At 41.1% G+C, this 22,334-nt stretch overlaps 3 protein-coding genes and 1 long non-coding RNA gene across 4 annotated transcripts; 3 read left to right on the plus strand and 1 right to left on the minus strand.

Moving 5' to 3' along the window:
* The first annotated feature begins 1,397 nt into the window (after nt 1–1,397).
* On the plus strand, nt 1,398–1,829 carry LOC124252739. Its single transcript, XM_046686391.1, has one exon. The coding sequence runs from the start codon at nt 1,398–1,400 to the stop codon at nt 1,827–1,829; it is 432 nt and encodes a 143-aa protein (XP_046542347.1).
* Nucleotides 1,830–3,602: 1,773 nt separating this feature from the next.
* Nucleotides 3,603–7,594, plus strand: LOC124252740 (E3 ubiquitin-protein ligase TRIM33-like). Its single transcript, XM_046686392.1, has 3 exons — nt 3,603–3,718; nt 5,683–6,725; nt 7,539–7,594. Exons 2-3 carry the CDS (start codon nt 5,684–5,686, stop codon nt 7,592–7,594), a joined length of 1,098 nt encoding a protein of 365 aa, XP_046542348.1. The 5' UTR covers nt 3,603–3,718; nt 5,683.
* Nucleotides 7,595–7,598: 4 nt separating this feature from the next.
* LOC124252741 lies at nt 7,599–10,630 on the plus strand. The gene is made up of 4 exons (XM_046686394.1): nt 7,599–7,607; nt 8,416–8,476; nt 8,639–8,707; nt 9,585–10,630. The coding sequence occupies exons 1-4, from the start codon at nt 7,599–7,601 to the stop codon at nt 10,238–10,240; spliced, it is 795 nt and encodes a 264-aa protein (XP_046542350.1). The 3' UTR covers nt 10,241–10,630.
* Nucleotides 10,631–15,754: 5,124 nt separating this feature from the next.
* LOC124252722 lies at nt 15,755–18,210 on the minus strand. Its single transcript, XR_006892012.1, has 3 exons — nt 18,040–18,210; nt 17,474–17,587; nt 15,755–16,095 (listed from the first exon to the last, which is right to left on the minus strand). It is a non-coding gene; the product is annotated as an uncharacterized LOC124252722 (long non-coding RNA).
* Nucleotides 18,211–22,334: the final 4,124 nt, after the last annotated feature.

A 22,334-nucleotide genomic window follows, 5' to 3' on the forward strand; every position in this document is an offset into this window, starting at 1 on the left:
TAATGTGAGCATTCAAGTTGACTATGAGATATATACCGCTTCTATAATCCAATACCACCATGTTACATAACACTCTGAAATACTTGTAATGAGATCATTCAAGTTGACTATGAGCTACATACCGCTTCTATAATACAATACCACACTGTTACATAACACTCTACCATACTTGTAATGTGAGCATTCAACATGACTTTCAGCTAAATACTGCTTCTATAATACAGTTCCACCCTGTTACATAACACTCTGCCATACTTGTAATGTGAGCATTCAAGTTGACTATGAGCTACATACCGCTTCTATAATACAATACTGCCCTGTTACATAACACTTTGCCATACTTGTAATGTGAGCATTGAAGTTGACTATGAGCTACATTCCACTTCTATAATACAATACCACCCTGTTACATAACGCTCTGTCAAACGCCAACCTCAAGAAAACTGTAATCATTCTCAGCAGCAGGACCCTCAGCGATGAGGACAGAACTGTACTTTCAAAAGGCTTGAATTTTGCACCTTCGCCTCTTCAGCACAACGACACGTTCATCGCCAATATTGAGAAAGGTTTAGAGCAGCTTGCCCCAGGAGGTAAGGTAGACTATCTGAGACACCAGATAGCCAATATTCTGGTAAAGAAAAACAATACAAATGCCAAAATAAAAGATAACGTGTCCAATGCTAACAAGGCACCCCTAATACAACTGCAGTCTGACCCAGCTATCACCATCGCACCAGCAGACAAAGGAAGAGCTACTGTCATCATGGACACCACAGCCTTCGCCACCCTAACCAACAACATCCTGAACGACCCCGCCACCTACAGGCAGCTGAAGAAAGACCCAAACAACAGCCTCCATCGTGACCACAAAGCCCTCCTCAAGGAACTCCGTGACAACAACGAGATAGGCCCCACTCTTCATAAGCAGCTCACAGTTCCTCATCCACCACCACCCTATGCCCGCGCTACCATTAAAATACACAAAGACCCCATCAAGGCCCGCCTACTAGTCTGCTCCAGAAACACCGTCCACTACAACACCGCCCAACACATTGCCCGTCTCCTCGCCCCCCTTGGTAAATCAGCCACATTCTTTGTCTCCGACTCCGCCAAATTCTGCACCAAGATCAGTTCAATCACCCGCCCTGGCAAAATAATTAGCTATGACGTCTTAAACCTTTACCAATGTACCCAGAGAGGAAGCCCTTACCATCATTCGGAAAAGACTCCAAGACCTCCACCCTGACCTAGACACCCACCTCAGCATTGACAGTATAATCCGCCTCATCAACTCCTGCATCAGCTCAACCTACTTTACCTGGTCAGATAAGATTTACCAGCAAACCCATGGACTACCCATGGGTTCTCCTCTCTCCCCTATCATCACTGAGATATACATGGCGGAACTAGAAGACCAGGCCCTGCTGACATCACCCATTGCACCAATTTGCTGGTATAGAAAAGTAGATGACACCTTTGTAGTTCTCAACCCCAACGACAACCCTGAACACCTCCTCAGCCACCTGAATTCCCATCATTCCCGTATGCAGTTCACAATGGAAGAAGAATCTGACAACAAGCTCCCTTTCCTCGACGTCCTAGTAAAGAAAGAAGAGAACAAGCTCTCCACTACTGTCTACAAGAAACCCACCCATAACGACCAGTACCTTCACTTTACCTCCAACCACCCACTACAGGTTAAGAAAGGCATCATATCCACTCTCACCCGGAGAGCTAAGAACATCTGCTCGACAACGGAAGCCCTAGAAACCGAACTTAGCCACATCTGCCACGTCTTCGTCCATTATAACCAGTACCCCAGAAGCTAGTCAACAATATCATCACAACCACCCTCAACCCAAGAGATAAACCACCCCGCCGGCAATCAGCACCCTTTGTAATAAGTATCCCGTATGTCCGAGCAGTCAGCCACCAGATGAGACGACTCCTTCAGAAGCAAGCAAGCATAGACGTCCTGTTCCAAAAAGGCAAATCCATCCACAACCTCCTCCAAGCCACAGGCAAACCACCATCAACAACAAAAGATGACCCCTCGGGAGTAGTCTACCAGATTCATTGTCAATGCGGAGACTTCTATATTAGTGAAACATCCTGCCCGCTCCCACTACGAATCAAGGAACATAAAGCGTCAGTCCAGAAAAACGACTCCAAATCCGCCATAGCTGACCACACCCGACCGAACCCTGACCCTGCCATCCTATGGAACAGCATCGATATCCTAGAAATCAACAGACAAGACTACAAAATTAGGAAACTCCTTGAAGCCATAAACATCCAACGCCACAACCCCACCATGAATCGAGATCAAGGTTATTTCATCTCGTCAGCCTATCACCACCTAATCAAAGACCACCACCAGTAATCCGTCCCTACCTCCTTTGTCCATCTGGCTTCCATGCTCCCTCCTTTGTGCTTGTAAGCACAACTATTGTACGTCAACTCATCAATTGTATGAACTCAACGCTAATCACAATCAATCACTCTTTCATCAACCTCCTCTGCTGTAATCACTTATCAAATACCCAATGTACATCAACCTTGTTGATTGTATGTACTCACTATTCAGCTATGTATATATTCTCCTTGCTTCAGTTGTTGTATCACTTGCTTAATAACGGTGTAAGTACCTACACCGAATCGTCGCACTCATTGCAATAAAGAAGTTGACTATCCATAAAAATCAGTTTTCCATCACAACATTACTGATAAAAACTGTTTCTGGACCAAAAGTAATGCACGTAAGGTGTCCTAGGTGTGTAAGCATCCAGTTTCCACACGAGGCTGGCTTGATTATCAAGTCACTGCTTTGATGAGTTCACATGTTATTTGTTGGCGAGATCTCAAAATGATATCTGCTGTGTGTTAATAAATAGAAGTGTGAACGATGCTTCAATGTAATGATGAGTTCACATGTGATTTGTTGGCGATGTCTCAAAATGATATGTGCTGTGTGTTAATAAATAGAAGTGTGAACGATGCTTCAATGTAACGAACTATTGGTTGACTTGTGTGTTTACCTTAACATGCATCTGGGGCGGTGGGGTAGCCTAATGGTTAAAGCGTTGGCTCGTCGCACCGAAGACCCGGGTTCGAATCCCCACATGGGCACAATGTGTGAAGTCCATTTCTGGTGTCCCCCGCCGTGATTTTGCTGGAATATTGCTAAAAGCGGCGTAAAACCAAACTCAGTCAGTCAGTAACATGCATTAACATCCTATTTTGTCACACACGAGATTAGGTTTGGGTTGTTTAGTTGAGGCCCGAATTGACACAACGGTCGATACACTACATCCTTAGATAAATGCACCACCACCGTAACCGACTGCCGGCTGAGAAAACACCAGCAGAAATGGGATTCACACATTGTACCAATGTAGGGAATCGAGCCCAGGTCTACTGCTTGACGAGAGAACGCTTTTAACCACTAGAGTACCCGTCGCCCCGTGTGCAGGGAGAGAAGGATTGATGGTTTCTACCTGTTTGTTTGCACATACACACATTATATAATACACGCTGTGACATACGCTCCAATACCCACACACTCTGTCATGTGTCAGTCTATATAAACAGCACGAATATGTAGTCAGGCAATAACACTGTAAACATGCACCGGATAGATTACACTTCAAGTATGTTAGTCACGTGTCATCTGCCGGAAGTGACCTCTGTGCCACAGAGAAGGAAGTTATTTGTCCAGGTAGGTGTGTTGTAACTGTCTTCTTCTCGCAGGCCAGTGCACGGTATCAGTCAGGTCCTACATTTGCTAGTATATGTAACGTTGCCACGTTGTTACTGCTGGAGGTACAAATACCATGATCGTACGTTGTAAGTCCTGGTTATTTGTGACACGCAACCACAACAAATTTCTAGTTTCGTTTTACGATGATGGCAGCTACTCATACACGCCATGACTCACCGTAATTGTGTCATATGGAGACAGACAAGCCTACATCGTGTTGCAATGGTTTAAAAGTACGTTTTGTACAAAATTGTATCAGCTGGCTTCTCACATACGCCATGACACACTGTCTTTGCAGGGCGTAGCTACCATTATAAAAAACAGTCCGGGCTTAAACATAATTGTTGATATAAAGGGTTGAGAAAGCCCTCAATACTATCGTAATATAAAGCTTTACAACCTATCGGGATTACACGAACACAATTGGCTTGCTACGCGCCTGCTCTGTGTCATATCGAGACAGACAAGCCTCATCGTGTTGCGTTAGTTTGAAAGTATGTTTCGTACCAGCTTGCTACTCACCAACGCCACGACACACTGTCTTTGTGCCATATCGTGCACACACAAGCCTTTGTTGTCTTGCTGTAGTTTGAAAGTGTGCTCTATGCAAAATCCTACCAGCTGCCACTGTGCTGATGTTGAACGTACGGAAAGGATCGATTGAAAGAATATATAGTTGTCTTATTGTGATCGTGGTGAAAAGTCTGCACTGCAGGGATATATGTTGTATTGACATACATGACAAGGGAACTCTCGTGGCTAACGAACCGCCTCGCCTCAGTGGGTTGTGGATAGAAAGTGGATGTGTTGTCCGGCGCCCAGTATTTCGATGACATAAAGCAGCACAAGCCTATTCGGACACTGTATTATGTGTCTGAGAAGATGTTTCTATTTCAAATTACTGCCTCGTCTCTCATACAATACAATAAACTGGCGTTAGTTTTGACATACACAGTCTGGTGCGTCTTGCAATTTATTGTAGTTTGGTTCGTTTATAAGCTTTGATGGATTTTGTTTATTGTGTAACGCTGGACTCAGCAATATTCCAGCAATACGACGATAGACAATCCAGTGATCAACAGCATGAGCATCTACAGAATTTGGATACCAGAACGTGTCAGTCAAGTCAGCGAGCCTGACCACCCAATCCCCTTTGTCGACTCTTGCAACTTTTTCTAACCCGGATCATGACGGGTTGTTGCTTTTCTGAATGTGTGTCTGGAGCCTTTTTATTATATTTGATTAATGTATTTTAGGAATCATTTGTACTGAAAATATGTTAATGTCCGGGAATAGCTGTTATTCTTCACAGAGACTAACTCAACGAGACATTGTGTTGAAGACACAGTTATATGTCTTATTTCAATAGATGGACAAACAGACAATGCAAAGTTAGGGATATGTGAAATGCTTAAACTGTTTGGTAACACATCAGGAATAGGTTTTTACAAAATGTTATATCGGCTTGAAGGTACATTCGTCAGTGAATTTGGAAAATATAGGTAAGAAATCTGTCGAATGGAGCATGCAAATCACAATAACCACCTTTGAAAAAACAGGTGCTGTTACGGGTGCGTTGTCTCGAGGTCAAATATTTATACACGAGTACTTGAATATATGGATAGGTATAATTACAGATTACAAAACTCCAGTGTTTATGATTGTGTGGCACGAACAAAACTTTGCAAAAACACCACAGAGAACGGCAAAAAGGGCTTTAAAATGGTCTTTTTTCAACATTCTACTGTGGACGTAAATGCCTTTGGTCACAATAAGCAATTTGAATTTTTGTGTAAAATTAAACATTGAGATGCCTGTTAACTGTTCTTTGGGTGCCAACTATATGTTGGTTTGCAAACTACCTATCTCACCATAAAGGGAAATATAACAGTGATCACTCATTAAAGTTTACTGTCTTCCAGAATGGACATCTTCCCCAAGTGTTCTGTCTGTCATCAGCAGTTTGTCCTCAAAGGTCCCGCCCCCTACCTACTGCCCTGTCTACACGCGGTTTGTGAGACGTGTGTGACATCTGCAACTGGTGGTGTGATATCATGCTCTACTTGTCAGACGGAGGTCAACCTCACAGATACAAGCCTCCGGAAGGATGCAGTGAGACAGAAAGAAATATTCCATCTGACAGCCAAACATCGCCCCACAGAGCTTCTCTGTACACACGAAGATGACGGCAACCAGGCTGTGTGTTGGTGTCGGGAGTGTGAAGAGCTCCTCTGTGAATACTGCCAGAATATGCACAGCAACTTCAAACTTACAAGAAAACATGTACTTCAAAACCTCAGCGACTTTATACCCGTTGTCTCAAACATTCCAACCCCTTGCAGTATCCACAGCCATGACTCTCTTTATCTTTTTGATCGGAAATGCAACATTTTTATTTGTGGAAGATGCAGACTTGAAGATCACGTAGATCATGAAGTTGAGAAGGTAGATGTGGTAGCTGAAAGTATCCTCAAACAGATGGGCCAACACAAAACTGAGCTGGCAACCTTACAAGCTCGCCAACAGTCCAACATTCAGAATATCAGACGAGGGACCGAAATCACGCACAACATACTGAAAGAAAATATTGGCCATACTTTTAGAACTCTGCGATCACAACTTGACCAACGAGAGAAGGAACTTCTGACTGATCTTGAAGGTCAGACGAAGGCGACCAAGACAAGTCTCCGTACTCAGCTAAACACATGTGAAGAAGCTTCGAAGAAATGCTCTGAGGTTTTAGACTACGTCACCAAGGTTCTAACGTATGCCTCACAATCAGACCTCCTGGAGTTGGAGAGTCCTGTAAGGGAGGCAACTCGGACTTTCCTTGACACTGTTGAGACTCAAACACTGGACATACCCGCAGCTGTTTTTAACACCAACGGCTTGTCAAAGCTGAAATCAAACATATCACAATTTGGGGCTGTCGTGACCAAGGACATGGAAAAACAATATGCAAGAGGTATTTATATGAGATATGATTTCACGTTCTTTTTTATTGCGTGTAGGAGAGGAACAGCGTTCTATAGTGCTTACAGATGCACTATTCTTATGGATACACAATGCCATATAGAAAGTGATCAGAGTTGATTTTTTATTGCGTGTAGAAATGGAACAGCGTTCTACAGTGTTATGTTGTATTTGGGACTACACGTTCATAGTAAATTACAGATTCTATGACTGTTTTGGGTCTAGAATCCGTAATTTACTAAGAAGCGTCCTTCAAACTGACATTGTATATTTATAGCTGTCGGCTATGTGGGCGGTGTCAATTCACATTTGTCAGAGGGATACACAAAGTACATGATGTAGTCTACCAGTTGTCAGACTTATATTTTTATCGAACCTGCGGTGACTGAGTAGGTTATATCGCTGACTTTATGTGATCGGGTGCCCGACTCTGAGAGTGTTGGTTCAAATCACGGCTGGGCTCAACCTAACAAAAAGTACTAGAATTTGTACTTTACGGAGAAAGTGTAATCCCAAATATAACATGTGACACATCATTCTCAGCAACTGTAGTGTTTTGCTCGAAAGACAACTAATATTATACTTAAAGCACCGGTAGTTATTGACACAATGTCATTGTCTAGTCAGCCGAGTTGTAATAGATACTTAAATAACACGCACTTAATAAACAGTAACACTTGCTCATAATATGTTGGAATTTTAGAGTCGAGATTTCTTATGGATGTCCCATTATCGCTGATGGGGCGTAAAGCACCAATTATTCATTCATTCTAAAGGGTGTATTTACATCATGGTGTTGTCTCAGACAAGGAAACTCAAACTGAACATGACTTCATGGCTGAGATGAAAAATCAAATATAAGAACATGAGTTTGGTAATTAAAATAATATTATGCACCATAACCGCTAAAGAAGAGCGTATGAGATAGTATGTATGATTACAAAGTATTAAATGTACTAGAACCAAATTAAATGTAAGACAACGATCTAAAACATTTTGAATCCGTTTTCAGAAGTACATGTCCATAATTACCTATCTAATGTCTACAGCACATCGCTCCCCGCTAATAGCTGTAATATTGCTGATTCGGTGTTAAGGAATAATTATTCATTCATTCATTCATTCAGCCCATCGGAAAACAGAAGAGGATCATTGACTGACACAAAACCAAAATCGAAATACATGCAAGCTATATCAGAATTAACAATCTGAGACTGCTATGCTTTTTAAACATTCAATTTATTAAAAAGAGGTACAAGGTAACTTCAGTTATTTTGGGTCACCCTGAAGACCCGGGTTCGATTCCCCACATGGGCACAATGTGTGAAGCCCATTTCTGGTGTCCCCCGTCGTGATATTGCTGAAATATTGTGTAAAGCTAAACTCACTGACTTACTCATTCAATTATTTGGAGGTATTCGTTAAAAACGAAGAGGGCACAATTTATAGATAACACTTTTATAGTGACTACACATTGTAGGCCGTTATAAGGTTGTCAGACTATTGTAAAGCAATCCTGTGCCAGTAGATAAAATATACGGCATATTCGGTACATTGTATGTTCTTTTCCGAGTTAAGTTTAAAATATTTAGATATTTGTACATACCTATCGCCTACCTCCCCATATATCCCGACATACATACTTACAGACAATTAAGTCTGATTAAGGGTTATCTTTTCAGAGCGTCGATGAGAACGAAAACATCGTGAAGAGAGCCTCAGAAACCACCCATTTCTTGCTTGGTAAACTCCAGTCACCTTTGTTCCTTTACTTTCTTCGTTCAGATAACTTAGTCCAGGTTCTAACACTAAAATGTTGACCTGTGTGTTGGGTTTATTATTGACATTCACTACAAGATATGAAAATGTTGTTTTATCAAAGTGATGGCAATGTTGATGTTGCAGGACTGATCAGTAAATGCGATGTTCACCTGCTGAAACCAGACGCCTTGGACAAGTCGATGGTGCTGAAGTGTACGTTCATAATCTACCCATTTACCATCTATGCTTACACTACGAACCTCTTGTCACATCATGAAGGTGATTTGGGGGGTTTGGCTACATTAGTCAACCAGTGTATTCTGTAGTAGAATGTTTTGGAACAACTGTTTGGCTAATGATCGACGTACAAAGTGTTTGTTTGTTTGTTGTTTAACGGCGCAATCGGCAATATCCCAGCTTTATGGCGGCGGTGTGCAAATACTCGAGTCTGGACCAGACAATCCAGTGATGGACAGCATGATCATCCATCTACGCAATTGTGATACGATGACATGTGGCAACCAAGCGAGCCTGATCACCCGATTCCGTTAGTTTTTTCCTAAGACAAGCATAGTTTGCTGAACACAAATTCTGATCCCGATGTCACTGCTGACTATATTTGGGATACAGCAACATCATCCTAGAGAGAATTTGTCTTCTGAATCTGTGACACCTGATTAGTGTTTGCTGGACTGGTCACTTATTGTACCTTCTTTCAAAATGTTACACTCAGTAGATACGATGTTTATGTGACAGGGCGTGAAATGATATACATATGACATTTTCGCTTTGTCAGCTTCCTGTGGCCATGTGGACGAGCCATCTGACTTCCAATCAAAAGGTCCATGGTTTGAATCCCATCACGGGATACGGTAGTTTTATGGCCTGTACATAACAATCAGTTATCAAAACTGACTTTCACGTTGTTGTGTTTTTTATCATTTTGTTCTTAAGATTACCTTTTACTCGTTTGTTTGTTGTTTAATGTTGCATTCAGCAATATTCCAGATATGTGACGGCGGTTTGAAATTATTCAGACAACCCAGTGATTGACAACATGAGCATCTAATCAAAGTTTTATGTGTTGTAGGTATACATCTGAAGTATGACACAGATAAAGTCAACCTTGACCTCACCCACATCAACACAGAGGGGGACTTGATCAACAGCATGTCTGACACCAGGTCTGCAAGGAAAGGGAGACTGACGAACTTCTGTGGCACATGCAGCACTATCCCTCTCCCCTTGGCCGATTGTCCCCAGCACTGGGAGACGGAGACCAGGGTCGGACTGGACAAAACACTCACAAGGAGGAGTCTCATCCTGGAGGTTGGTGTCTGTGCTGATGGAGAGATGGGCATGACTCACCTTGTAGCCCGTCGTCCCCATGCCTACAGTTTGACCGTCCACCACTGTACTACTCACAAAGGGATATGTAGGGTAACCTGGAAGGATGAAAAACCTGTGTTACATCTACCTGACACCATCCCCAACACAGCAGGGGCATCACACAGTCTACACTACGGTGTTGTCTATGATGACGCCAGGAAGAAGATTGTCTTCATTGATGTGAAGGAGAACAAGATGATGTCGACGTTAGACAATGTAGACTCCAGTCAGCCCTTGTGGCCGATGTTCGGGGTGTACAGCACATACCTCCTCACTGTCAGCATGAGACCTGTGGTGGGCAGCGACATCAACCTGACAGAGGAGAAGAAAGCAATGATTGTCGAGGCGCTGTCGTGATATCGTGTTATGACGGGGAAGAAGAAAGCTCTAGTTATAAGACACTGTCATGATGCCATGTTTTGACACCGGCGGCCATGGTGGTGAGTAGGAACACACGGAGATATGTACCAGCGATATCAACATGACAGGGGAGAAGAAAGCTCTAATTATAAGACACTGTCATGGTGCCATGTTTTGACACCGGCGGCCATGTCGTGAGTAGGAACACGCGGAGATATGTACCAACGATATCAACATAGCGGGGGAGAAGAAAGCTCTAGTTATAAGACACTGTCATGATGCCATGTTTTGACACCGGCGGCCATGTCGTGAGTAGGAACACGCGGAGATATGTACCAACGATATCAACATAGCGGGGGAGAAGAAAGCGCTCTAGTTATAAGACACTGTCATGATGCCATGTTATGACACCGGCGGCCATGTGGTGAGTAGGAACACACGGAGATATGTACCAACGATATCAACATGACGGAGGAGAAGAAAGCTCTAGTTATAAGACACTGTTATGATGCCATGTTATGACACCGGCGCCCATGGTCGTGAAGATCAACACAAAGCGTTGTGGACAGCGTCATAAACATGGCAGAGAAGAAAGTTCTGGTTATTTTATGATGATGGTACTTCAGACAGATAGACAGACACTAGTCTGTATCCTGTCTAAGCAAGATGCTCCTCCCTGATTACTACTAATCTCCTCATCGTGTTGCTGTCAGAACTTGAAATGTTTGTATTATAATAGCTTTCTAAACATTGTTAACGTAGACGACACTGAGTCCAGACATACTGTACACATTGTTAACGTAGACGACACTAGAGTCCAGCCATACTGTACACATTGTTAACGTAGAGGACACTGAGTCCAGCCATACTGTAGACATTCTTAACGTACAGGACAGAGGGATGTCCAGCCATACTGTACACATTGTTAACGTAGAGAACACAGAGTCCAGCCATACTGTACACATTGTTAGAGTAGAGGACACAGGAATGTCCAGCCATACTTCACACATTGTTCACGTAAAGGACACTGAGTCCAGCCATACTGTACACACTGTTAACGTAGAGGACACTAGATTCCAGCCATACTGTACACATTGTTAACGTAGAGGACACTAAAGTCCAGCCATACTGTACACATTGTTAACGTAGAGGACACGGAATCCAGTCATACTGTACACATTGTTAACGTAGAGGACACAGGGATGTCCAGCCATGCTGTACACATTGTTAACGTAGAGGACACAGAGTCCAGCCATACTCTACACATTGTTAACGTAGAGGACACTAGAGTCCAGCCATACTGTAGACATTGTTAACGTAGAGGACACTAGAGTCTAGCCATACTCTACACATTGTTAACGTAGAGGACACTGAGTCCAGCCATACAATACACATTGTTAACGTAGACGACACTAGAGTCCAGCCATACTGTACACATTATGTGTATCTTGATGTCGTGGGTATAAACATGCTGCAAAACAAGTTATGAACGTGAATTTGTTAGTGACATTGATTATATCTGGACTTAGATGATTTCTAGAAATGTGCATGTAAAACAAGACCTGTAAATAATCACTTTCACTACTACGCTTATATTGTTCTTGTATACACATCTAACCTCTGTATTTTGTGGGTAGAAATAAAAGCCTGAAAAGGGAAAGGGAAGTTATATGCAATTGGTTAATAAAAGTGGCTTGGATATGAAGTGTCTATGAAAGTTGGCTTTGAGTATAATCTTATACAGCAGGACGTTTTCATGTATTTATTGCTTATCCACATCTACTATTCAGCAGCAATCGCCTACTGTCTGCTTGTGTGATGTTGGGAATGTATTGAAGAGAGCAGCATGTACTGATGGGTCCAACATGTTTCAGGGGCCAATACGTATGGAGGTTCCAACATGTTTTGATGGGCCAACATGAATTAAGGGTCCAACATTTTTCAGGGGCCAATGCGTATGGAGGTTCCAACATGTTTTGATGGGCCAACATGTATTAAGGGTCCAACATGTTTCAGGGGCCAATTCGTTTGGAGGTTCTAACATGTTTTGATGGGCCAACATGTATTAAGGGTCCAACATGTTTCAGCCGCCAATACGTATGGAGGTTCCAACATGTTTTGATGGGCCAACATGTATTAAGGGTCCAACATGTTTCAGGGGCCAATACGTATGGAGGTTCGAACATGTTTTGATGGGCCAACATGTATTAAGGGTCCAACATGTTTTGATGAGACCAATACGTATGGAGGTTCGAACATGTTTTGCTGGGCCAACATGCATTAAGGGTCTAACATGTTTCAGGGGCCAATACGCATGGAAGTTCCAACATGTTTCAGGGGCCAATACGTTTTGAGGTTCCAACATGTTCCAGGGGACAATACGTATGGAGGTTCCAACATGTTTTGAGGGGTCAACATGTTTGAGGAACCAATATGTATGAAGGCTTCAGCATGTTTTGAGAGGCCAATATGTATAGAGGCTCCAAAATGTTCTTAGGTACCAACATGTTTTGATGCTCCAATATGCTTTGAGGGGCCAACGAATGAATGAATGATTTGATGAATGAATGAATGAATGCATGTGCTTTATTTCCTCCATTAAGACGGAGAGTACCTATATGAAAGCAGGGCTTTGAGGTTCCAGGAGCTGATGCTTTTTGCTGTAATGTCAATAAATACAGCCCACTCATTCAGTGACTCATGTTTTCAATGAGTGGTGTGATTCAGTCTTTCACTCAGGCGCGTGTCACTGCAAATCAAATTACACATATATCTCAATAATGACAACGGCAAGTTCCCCAAAACGAGGAGCGGTCGGGAAGTCTAGTGGTTCACCCGTCTCACCATAGATCGATTCCCTACATGGGAACAATGTGTGAAGCTGATTTCCGGTGTCCTCCCTTGGGATATTGCTACAAGAGGCATAACACCAAATTCACTCACTCACTCCAATTATAACTGGATCAAACGAAACATAACAGTTTCAGATTCACAAATTTTATTCGTGTAATAATTGAGAGTTTATGAGCAAACGATCAGAATCTTTCTGTCGTCAATTCGATAACGAGGGAGGTGGACACTATTTGTATTCTGTGAGCAAAGTGGTGAAGATGGTGTGTAGTCACGTCGGATTCACGTCCAACTCCTTGTTGTCGAAATTTGCAGTACTGTGGTTTCCTTGAATCTGTATTGAGAAATATACGACCATGTCATAGGAAGACTACCTTTACGGCAGATTAACATCTCACGCAACTGTGATACAAATCTTAGTTAACCAGCTCCCAGTTTTAGACACAGCATCAACTGAGACGACTTAGCTGGGAAAGTCTCATTTCAAAACATGATACATATAAATATGTATAGATCTGAATTTAGATACCATTGTTTTACCCATTACGTATCGAACTATCATTCCTGTTTATAGTTGAGTACAATAAATCAAACAGAAACTCATGTGCTTTAATTAACCTGGTTACTGAAAGAGTAACATGTGGTATCAAATTGAGATGTTCTGAACATGACAAAAAAAAGTGAATTTATATAAAAATATACATCTTGACAACTCTGACCAGACGAAATTCGAAGAACACACTTTGCAATAATTACACAGGCCTCTGTCTTGCTTGTCTAACCCTTAATTCAGAAGTTTTCCAGGCGCATGGCAGCGGTCTGAAATCAAGTCTGAAGCGGACAATCTAGTGATTGACACCATGAACAATTATTTGAGCTGCCTTGCGATTCCATTGCAGCCAAACTGTACGGCGACGGATCCATGGCCCGCTCCAACGGCATTCCAACAGGTATGAGCATTTTCAGGCTGACAGATGTACCGTAGCATGTTGCTGTTGACTTCTGGACTGCCACCGTGACGGATATTGTGTTGTGTACCCAGATGCATCCCGTGATAATGTTGCACGCATATTTATGTTATCTGTGAGCCAAAGCAGGTGTTCCTGTTGCATCACTACAATTAGTTCAGCATCATTTGAGAACATTTGGAATCCACATTCCCATAAATATAGTTTGGCCTGGCTTAATGTTTTTGCTCGTCATGTGTATATCTATATATATATTCTGTACAAAAAAAATGTTAAATGATCAGTGCCATTATTTGGATGACGTCAGGGTATAATTAACATACCATCTGTGATTCTTGTTTGTATAGGACGGGAATTGGTATAGATCTTCAAGTGCTGAGCCCAAAGTAACTCCTGGAGATTCAACACTGGCGTCTCACAGTAACAGTCATCCACCCATCGTTGATTGTGCATAAAACAAAAATATGTACTAGTATATTGTGATGAAGCGTAAAATAACAAGGTAAATACATGAAATACAGGTAAATACAGGTAAATACAGGTAAAATATTACATCATCCTATCCCGGATATTGACATCATCCAATTACGTCACAAAATAATACAAATACATAGGGTGTTTTTATTTACAATGCATGTTTAATTTGACAACTTAGTTATGAAAATCTATTGCAATTTCCGTGGTCTCTATTTCAATAGGAGAATCCATGTCGATGTATTACGATATTACAACAACAGAAGCGGCATCCATGACTATATATTAGGACATTAAAAGAACATGAGTATGGTCGACGTCAATGTATTAGGACATTCAAACCATGTACAAACAGCATACATGACAATGCGTCAGGACATTAAACCAACAGACGCTGTGTATTAGGACATTCAAACAACCTAAATCGCATCCATGACAATGAATTAGGACGTTAAAATCACAAAAGCGACATCCAGGACAATAGCTTAAGTAGCTCCTGCAGATTAGCGTCTCACAGTAACAGTCATCCACCACTCGTTTATTTTGCATACAACAACGATATACAGTGTATTGTGATGAAGAGTACACTATGACTGACTGACTGACTGAGTATGGTTTTACGCCGTATTTTGCAATATTCCAGCAATATCACTGCGGGGGACACCAGAAATGAGCTTTCACAAATTGTACCCTTGTGGGGCATCGAACCCGGGCCTTCGGTGTGAGGAGCGAACACTTTAACCACTAGGCTACCCCACCGCCCCGCATAAACTATGAAGGTAAATATAGGAATAACAGGTTGTACGCCACCCTATCACTTATATATTGACATCATCAAATTACGCAACAAAGCAATACAAATGTATTTAATGTAAACATTTAGTTATGAAAATCAGCAAAATCCATTGCAATTTACGTGGTCTCTAATTCAATAGAAGAATCCATCAAGACAACAGAGGCAACATCCATGAAAATATATTAGGACATTGAAAGAACATGAGCAGCGTCCACGACAATGTATTAGGACATTCAAACAACGTGCAAGCAGCGTCTACGACAATGTATTATGACATTGAAGCAACAGACGCTACATCCATGATAATGTAAAACATCAGAAGCAGCATCCATGGCATAATGTCATTGTACCAAAAGCAAGGAGGCGCCTCACACAGTGTACATTTATTTTTTATCTCACTTTCATTCTCTCATCATTCGTGTCTCCAAATTCATCTTTCATGAATTTCTTTCAAAACACGTTACTTCGATGGTAAAAATAAGACATTAATATTGTTGTACTAAATATATATCACGATATACGTTCGATATCAAACTGCTCACCTTAACTGTAAGAAGCCTATAGTCATCTTGAATGCTCATATTAACATTTACATGAAATTCTTTTGAACAAGCATAATGGTTTAGAGCGTTCAATATAGCTACCCTTTTCAGTTAACATAGTAGTGAAAGGTAATTCTGCGGTCGAAGCCGTTCTCGTTGTTGTGGTTGCCAACGTAGTACTCGTCAATGATGTCGTTGCAGCTGCTGTTGACGATGCTGAACCTACAACATTATTAGCATTCTAATGTTGCGTCAAACAAAATGCTGCCTTACTCAAAATGATTGAAAGCTGAAGCATGTCCCGCTGTTTTTTAACCAGTTCAGGTTTGAAATATTTGTTTATCAAACGGTTCTTCCCATAGAAGAGACACAGGTACAGTATCTTCTGCTCTTTACATATGGAACCTGTTCTTAGTAGAAAAGAAGACACTCTGCCAGTCCAGTTCACTTGTTCAGTTAGCGCCTACTAGTGTCAACGAGATCCCTCGGAAAGATTTATTGGTATTCTGATTTTGCGTTACACACAAAATGATTGAATGTTGAAGCATGACCCGACTGTTTTCAATGTTTGATTTCAGTTTTACATTTGTTCTCGATTGATGTGCTTGAACTAAATGAGTGGCATGCAAGTTTATTTTTGTGGTATGACTTGTTAAGTTTCAGACTTTAAAAGGAACATTCAAAGTAAAGAGACAAATACATACTGTACCTTTTGAGCAAGTCTAAACACAAACGGTTTTGGTAGTTTCTTTGATCTTATGACCTTTGGCAGCTTAATGATTTGTACAAAACGATTTCCCCATCACTATCACAGAAGGCAAGTACCGTATGTCAATAATCTATGTCAAGTGGGATTTAGTATAGAGCTCGAGTCACAAATCAATTTTGTGAGTGAGTGAGTTTGGTTTTAGGCTGCTTTTTAGCAACATTCCTGCAATATCAAGGCGGGGGACACCAAAAATGGACTTCACACATTGTGCCCATGTGAGCAGTAGAACCCGGGTCTTCGGCGTGATGATCGAACGATTTAACCACTAGGTTACCCCACCGCCCCGACAAATCAATTGAAGGTAAGCAGCGTTGGTCGCGGAGAGTCTTGGATGGGTGACCGTTTCCGGCAGTTTCACTCCTAGAGGGTTTCTGGACTTCTGTACTGTCCCACAACGACGCACACGTGATTCATGTTGTCTCCTTAAGCAAGTAAGTTTGTTCAAAATCGTGTCTGTTCAAACAGCAGAAAATGGGTACCTGCTGAGATAAGTCACATGACTATTAACCTTCACAGGCAGCTTGGATTATGTATAATGTTCATTATAATTGTACTGCTAAAATCGTTCTAAGCAACTGGGCCCTGGGCCCCATTCCTCAAACCGATCGTAGCGCTAAGACGACCGTATCTCCGATACTTAGGCTTACGAGTGTGGTAGCGCTACAATGGCTTTGAGGAACGGGGCCCTGGTATGTAAGAGTATATATGAGTCTTCATCTGTTCTCGGTCCTGTTCTTGTCAACAGTAATTATTACGGAACACGTAAAGTTACTGATGAATGCAGAAGTAATGCATGCATCGACAATAATAATAGATCACAAATCTCGCTACCTTTCTTCACACAAATATACGGGTGCACATAGTGACATGGAAAGTCATTCCAAGCGCCGAAAACCCCAAAGTTGGGCCCAATGCAGTGCTCTCCAGCTAAGTTGTCAGGCTGACCTGAAAGAGAATTAACATTTATGAAGCACCTGAAAGCAGTACAGATACATTGTGACAGACAACCTATCCTGTGGTGAAGGTGCATTGATAAGTCACAAGGGGCACTTCCAGGCATAATGTGCTACAACGTCACACTATGGACATAACGAACCATTCTCTGACGATGACTCTGCCCTACAATGGGTAAATAGACACCTGTATCTGAGAGTTTCTCTCAATACACTTACCTGTGTAAGTGAACTGATTTTATTGACTGAAGGTTCCACAGGCGTGGAACTCAGTGGTCTGAGTTTCTGTTATTCAGAGTTATGTCCCTTATGTCCCTGCCAGGATATGATAATTTAAAAATTTCCAGCGTGATCATTTACTTGCCATTACAGTATTAGAGGGCTCAGTTGTCACCCACATGAGAACAATGTCTGTATTGCTACACCCTTACGACAATATGATACCTGATTCCCAGTTAGAGAAATCAGGTGCAGACCCGTCCGTCCAGCGTAAAAACCTTCTTGTTGTAGATCATTTAAACCGATCCAAATGGGCATAGATGATTCAAAACCTGAATCAAAACCTGAAACAAAATTGCATATACATTGATCAAATCAGATACGCTATATGCCATAACTATAATGTGTCTGTTTCTTTAAATGAATTTCCAGAAATGTATCGAAGTCAGAATTTTAAGTCAAGTTACAGCATGGCACATATTTTCCGATTGGCTATTAAAGCTTGCCAGATGAGCTCCTCTTTTTTGACTATCCTTGTAAGTGGAATGTCAGTCCGTTTTGTCAGAACTGATGACGTAGCAGTTTGTTTCAATGAAATTTGTCGAGGTCACAATGTTAAATCAAGGTACAGCATGGTTGCCAGAAAGTTACGTAAACGTTATAGTGATATTCATAGGCTTTATTTTTATTTAAACTCCATCAATGTCATAATCATAATGGACACGTTATATGATTCGTTTACAAAAGGATTAAGTGGAAATGATATATTCAGCAAATAGTAGTACAGTTAAGGTTCCATGCTTGCGATATATGCAATGTTAGCGGAATGCCAGTCCGTTTTGGAAGAACTGAAGAAGTAGCACTTTGTTCCAGTGCTCGTCCAGCCTGATGGGCAAACTGAAAATGATGCTGGAATTACAGAGAGATAAAATATATGTAAATAGTATGTCGATAACATAGCGCTCGTCAGTAGAAAAGGGCCATTATGTCCACCGTCACATCAATAAATTCAAATAGTTAAGGTTTTACTTTGCACTGAAGGGCCTGTGGAAACAGCTTACTATCAGAATGAACGAACACAGAGTTGGGTGATTGTCAGACAGTGCATACACTCCTTTAATCACCTGATGGCGGACTCTTAAAATATGTGTAATTGCTGTACAATGCGGAACTCTACCATATTCCAGCATATTCCAGCTGTAAATAAACGAGTGAATAATATCATGGGCAACAAACCTCGCTGTCGGTGGACGTCAACAATGCAGTTAACCAGGTTTCTGAACTTGAGTGCGTGTCTCTTATCATACGGTGTCGCGTTACGTGCAATCAGTGAAGTATGATACACTACGAGGTTGTCGTGCACGAGGTTGTACTGACGGTCTTTGTTGTTGAGTTGACATTCTTCCTAGTTTTGGATAATACGATTCTGAAATTCTACACCACACTAATGAATGGCAAAGAATGCAACCTTATTCTAGCAAGCAGTAGTCAGCTTCTGGTATCGCGGCTTGTAAAGATTCGAAATTTGACTGTCAATATGAGCAGGGACCCACTACCAACTTGACATGTGGACACGCAATCGATCAAATATCAGTTGTCGATTCTGATGGAAATCATGAACTTCTAGTAGGGACCACATGTTCGTTTTTATACTGAATATTTGAAGAAGCAGAGGTAGAGATTACAGTGTGTAAGATTGCAGGCGTATTTCATAATATGAATAGGTTCTATGATCCATAACTAGTTGATACAAATCTAGGGTTCAGACTAAAATGTCACCACAGCAAAACGGCACCTGGCTAAAACGGCACCAACTGGACATAACGAAACCTCGACTTGGCGAAAACGGCTACAAATCTTATGGCGAAAACGGCACCAACTAAAATCTTATGGGAGAAACTAGGGACCAACAAGTACCATATTTTAACGTCTTTTGGTATCACGCTGTCGGGGATCGAACCCGCGACCTTCCGCTCTCCGGGTGGACGCTCTAACCACTACACCACGGAAGCGGTCTGCGTCTATATAAGCCACTAGGCTTGTTCGCGTATCCAGGTTTCTTTGACGAAATAAAAATGAGTTTAAACCAAATATATCTACTGTGCCGACAGTGATTGGAAATGGGCATCCCATAGCTGATAATCGGATTGCAGAATGTTTAGATAGTAAATACATCTACTGTGCCGACAGTGATTGGAAAGGGCATACCAATTTAACGTAAAACATCGCAATCTTTGATGTTTTAAGTGCAATTACTCAACTTAAATCGCCCAGTGTCAAACTCAGTGTCAAAAATGAAATTGTATTTAAAACACACAAATGTACCCATTGTTTACCGTCGCCGAAATACCTTAGTTGTGCGTGCGACGTTAAATAAAGCAAATAACAAAAACCCATTGTTTGTTAGTTTTTTTGTTTTAAGTGGATTTTTTTCCTTTTTGGGTATGCATAACATAATATTATTTCTGAATATACATAACATACATTATGCAAGCTTAATGATGTTTCATTTTTCGTATTTTACCATTTTTATTAGACATTTCCTGAAATTGTGTCACTGCCGTTACGAAATTTGTAACATCATTTTGAAAAGAAAAAATCCAAAGATAGTATCCAAAAATTCAAATGCCACATCTGTGACATCAGCCACTGGAGTTGTGACACATGAACATTGAGTAAAATTGGGTGGTGTAAAGTAAATATAAAAATATATTTTCCCTAATTGTGTTACTGTAAAGTGTAGAAGATACTGGGATAAGTTAGTTACCATAAATGTTTTGGTTTGATTTTGACTTAAGTTTGTCGGCTACAAACATCTGACATAAATATGCACGGATTTAGAGAATGAGTCATATGTTGATATAATCTTGCTAATGTTATAATGAAATGGAATATAAAGTCAACGTCATACTTTTTTTATATATCGTGCCGTTTTAGCCCAGAAATCAGTGGTCGTTTTCGCCAATATGGTGCCGTTTTCGCCAAACAAATTTGGTGCCGTTCTGCTGTGGTGCCGTTTTAGCTATAACCCCAAATCTACAGGTAAGACATGTGATCTCAACAATAATCTGTGACTGTACATAGGCGGATCCGGAGGGGTTTTGCAGGGGTGCGCACCCCCCTTTTGTACTGAAAGTTCATTAAATGGTCATTGAAACCCGGGTGAAAATGAAGTGTGCACCCTCCCTTTTCTGAATAGTGTGCATCCCCCACCCCTTCTCAAAAAGATGTATCCGCCCCAGCTGTGGGTCTGCCAACTAGCGACAAAGATTGTGTATCCCTAAACGAGCCACGAGCTAATGAATTCCTATTCCAAAGTGATCATGTGATTGGCTACATCCTGTATCAAGCCAATGACGTGCGTGACTTAGGATTCACACATTACTTAAGTGTTACTGGTTTGTTTGTCAGCGTTACTGTTACGCTGTAATGTTTATACGTTTTATCAACCATTTATACACAGTAATGGAAAATATAGGTAGTAAGAGAGTAACTATACATTACTCCTGTTCTAAATAATGTCTTTGCTTTCATGTTCGCTTATGTTGAATCAGCCCTCTAGGATACCTGCAACCAGTTGCGGAGAAAGATTAATGCTCTTGAAATATTTTGTCAGGGAACAGGTATGCAAGTTAATCTTAACAATACTTAAGTTATCGATTTTGGAAATGGTGGTCCTCTTCGCATTTATGAGAAGTGGTATTTTAATGGGGAACAATCTTAAATGGTTTCATTCTATAAGTACTTTTGGATCACGTTTACACCTGAACTTGTTTGGTCTAAAGTTCAAACCTGTCTTGGCACAAGCCAGGAAGGCAATACCCTCTGTCAATGTCTTTCAAAGAAGATTTGAAAACATATGCTGCTCTGACCTTTTCAAACTACTTGTTGCAATGATAACACCTACGTTATGCTATGATAAGAGTACCCTTTATTGTTATTGCAAAAAGTTTCTAATATCCAGCAAATCATCGTCTAATGTTATGGCTCTGGGCAAAAGTGGCAGATTCCCTTCACAGCTTATTTACATGACACGTGTTGTAAAAGTTTAGTGTAGACTAATTCATCTTCCACATTCCAGACCATCATATCAAAGTTACACTATGCTCAAAGCTCCACATAGCAGTGGACACACAATACGGGCAACAAAGGTTTAAAATATTCTGTTTATTATGACTTTGGGTTTGTCTGGTTTAGCCAGGATGTTGGTGATGTAAATATGTTTATCGATCTGTTGAAGGAAAAGCTTCCAGAAAGATTGTCTGATACACTGCTACATTCATGGCAGTCTTCTATTAATGAATATTTGAAATGTCTTTCTTATAAACAGTTTAAATCATTCCTTGGTGTTGAAAAGTACCTATCTTATGATATTCCTTTCCATTTAAGAGCAGTCCTTTCACAGTTTAGATGTTGCCATTCTAAAATAGGAGTTGAAAGTGTCCCCTATGATAACATTGAATATACTCACAAGCTGTGTGTGTATTGTAAAAGGTAAAGTCCATATTGAGGATGAAATG

Source organism: Haliotis rubra, unplaced genomic scaffold (assembly GCF_003918875.1).
Source record: "Haliotis rubra isolate DU_JTF1 unplaced genomic scaffold, ASM391887v1 Scf522, whole genome shotgun sequence".
In the NCBI taxonomy this organism is placed as follows: domain Eukaryota; kingdom Metazoa; phylum Mollusca; class Gastropoda; order Lepetellida; family Haliotidae; genus Haliotis; species Haliotis rubra.

Bases quoted from the DNA above. Each gene is read 5' to 3' on its own strand.
- LOC124252739 (XM_046686391.1), top strand. From the start codon at position 1,398: ATGGCGGAACTAGAAGACCAGGCCCTGCTGACATCACCCATTGCACCA.
- LOC124252740 (XM_046686392.1), top strand. From the start codon at position 5,684: ATGGACATCTTCCCCAAGTGTTCTGTCTGTCATCAGCAGTTTGTCCTC. The intron at 6,726-7,538 runs GTATTTATATGA...GTGTTGTCTCAG, and splicing joins GGAAAAACAATATGCAAGAG to ACAAGGAAACTCAAACTGAA.
- LOC124252741 (XM_046686394.1), top strand. The intron at 8,477-8,638 runs GTAAACTCCAGT...TTGATGTTGCAG, and splicing joins AACCACCCATTTCTTGCTTG to GACTGATCAGTAAATGCGAT. The intron at 8,708-9,584 runs GTACGTTCATAA...TATGTGTTGTAG, and splicing joins CAAGTCGATGGTGCTGAAGT to GTATACATCTGAAGTATGAC.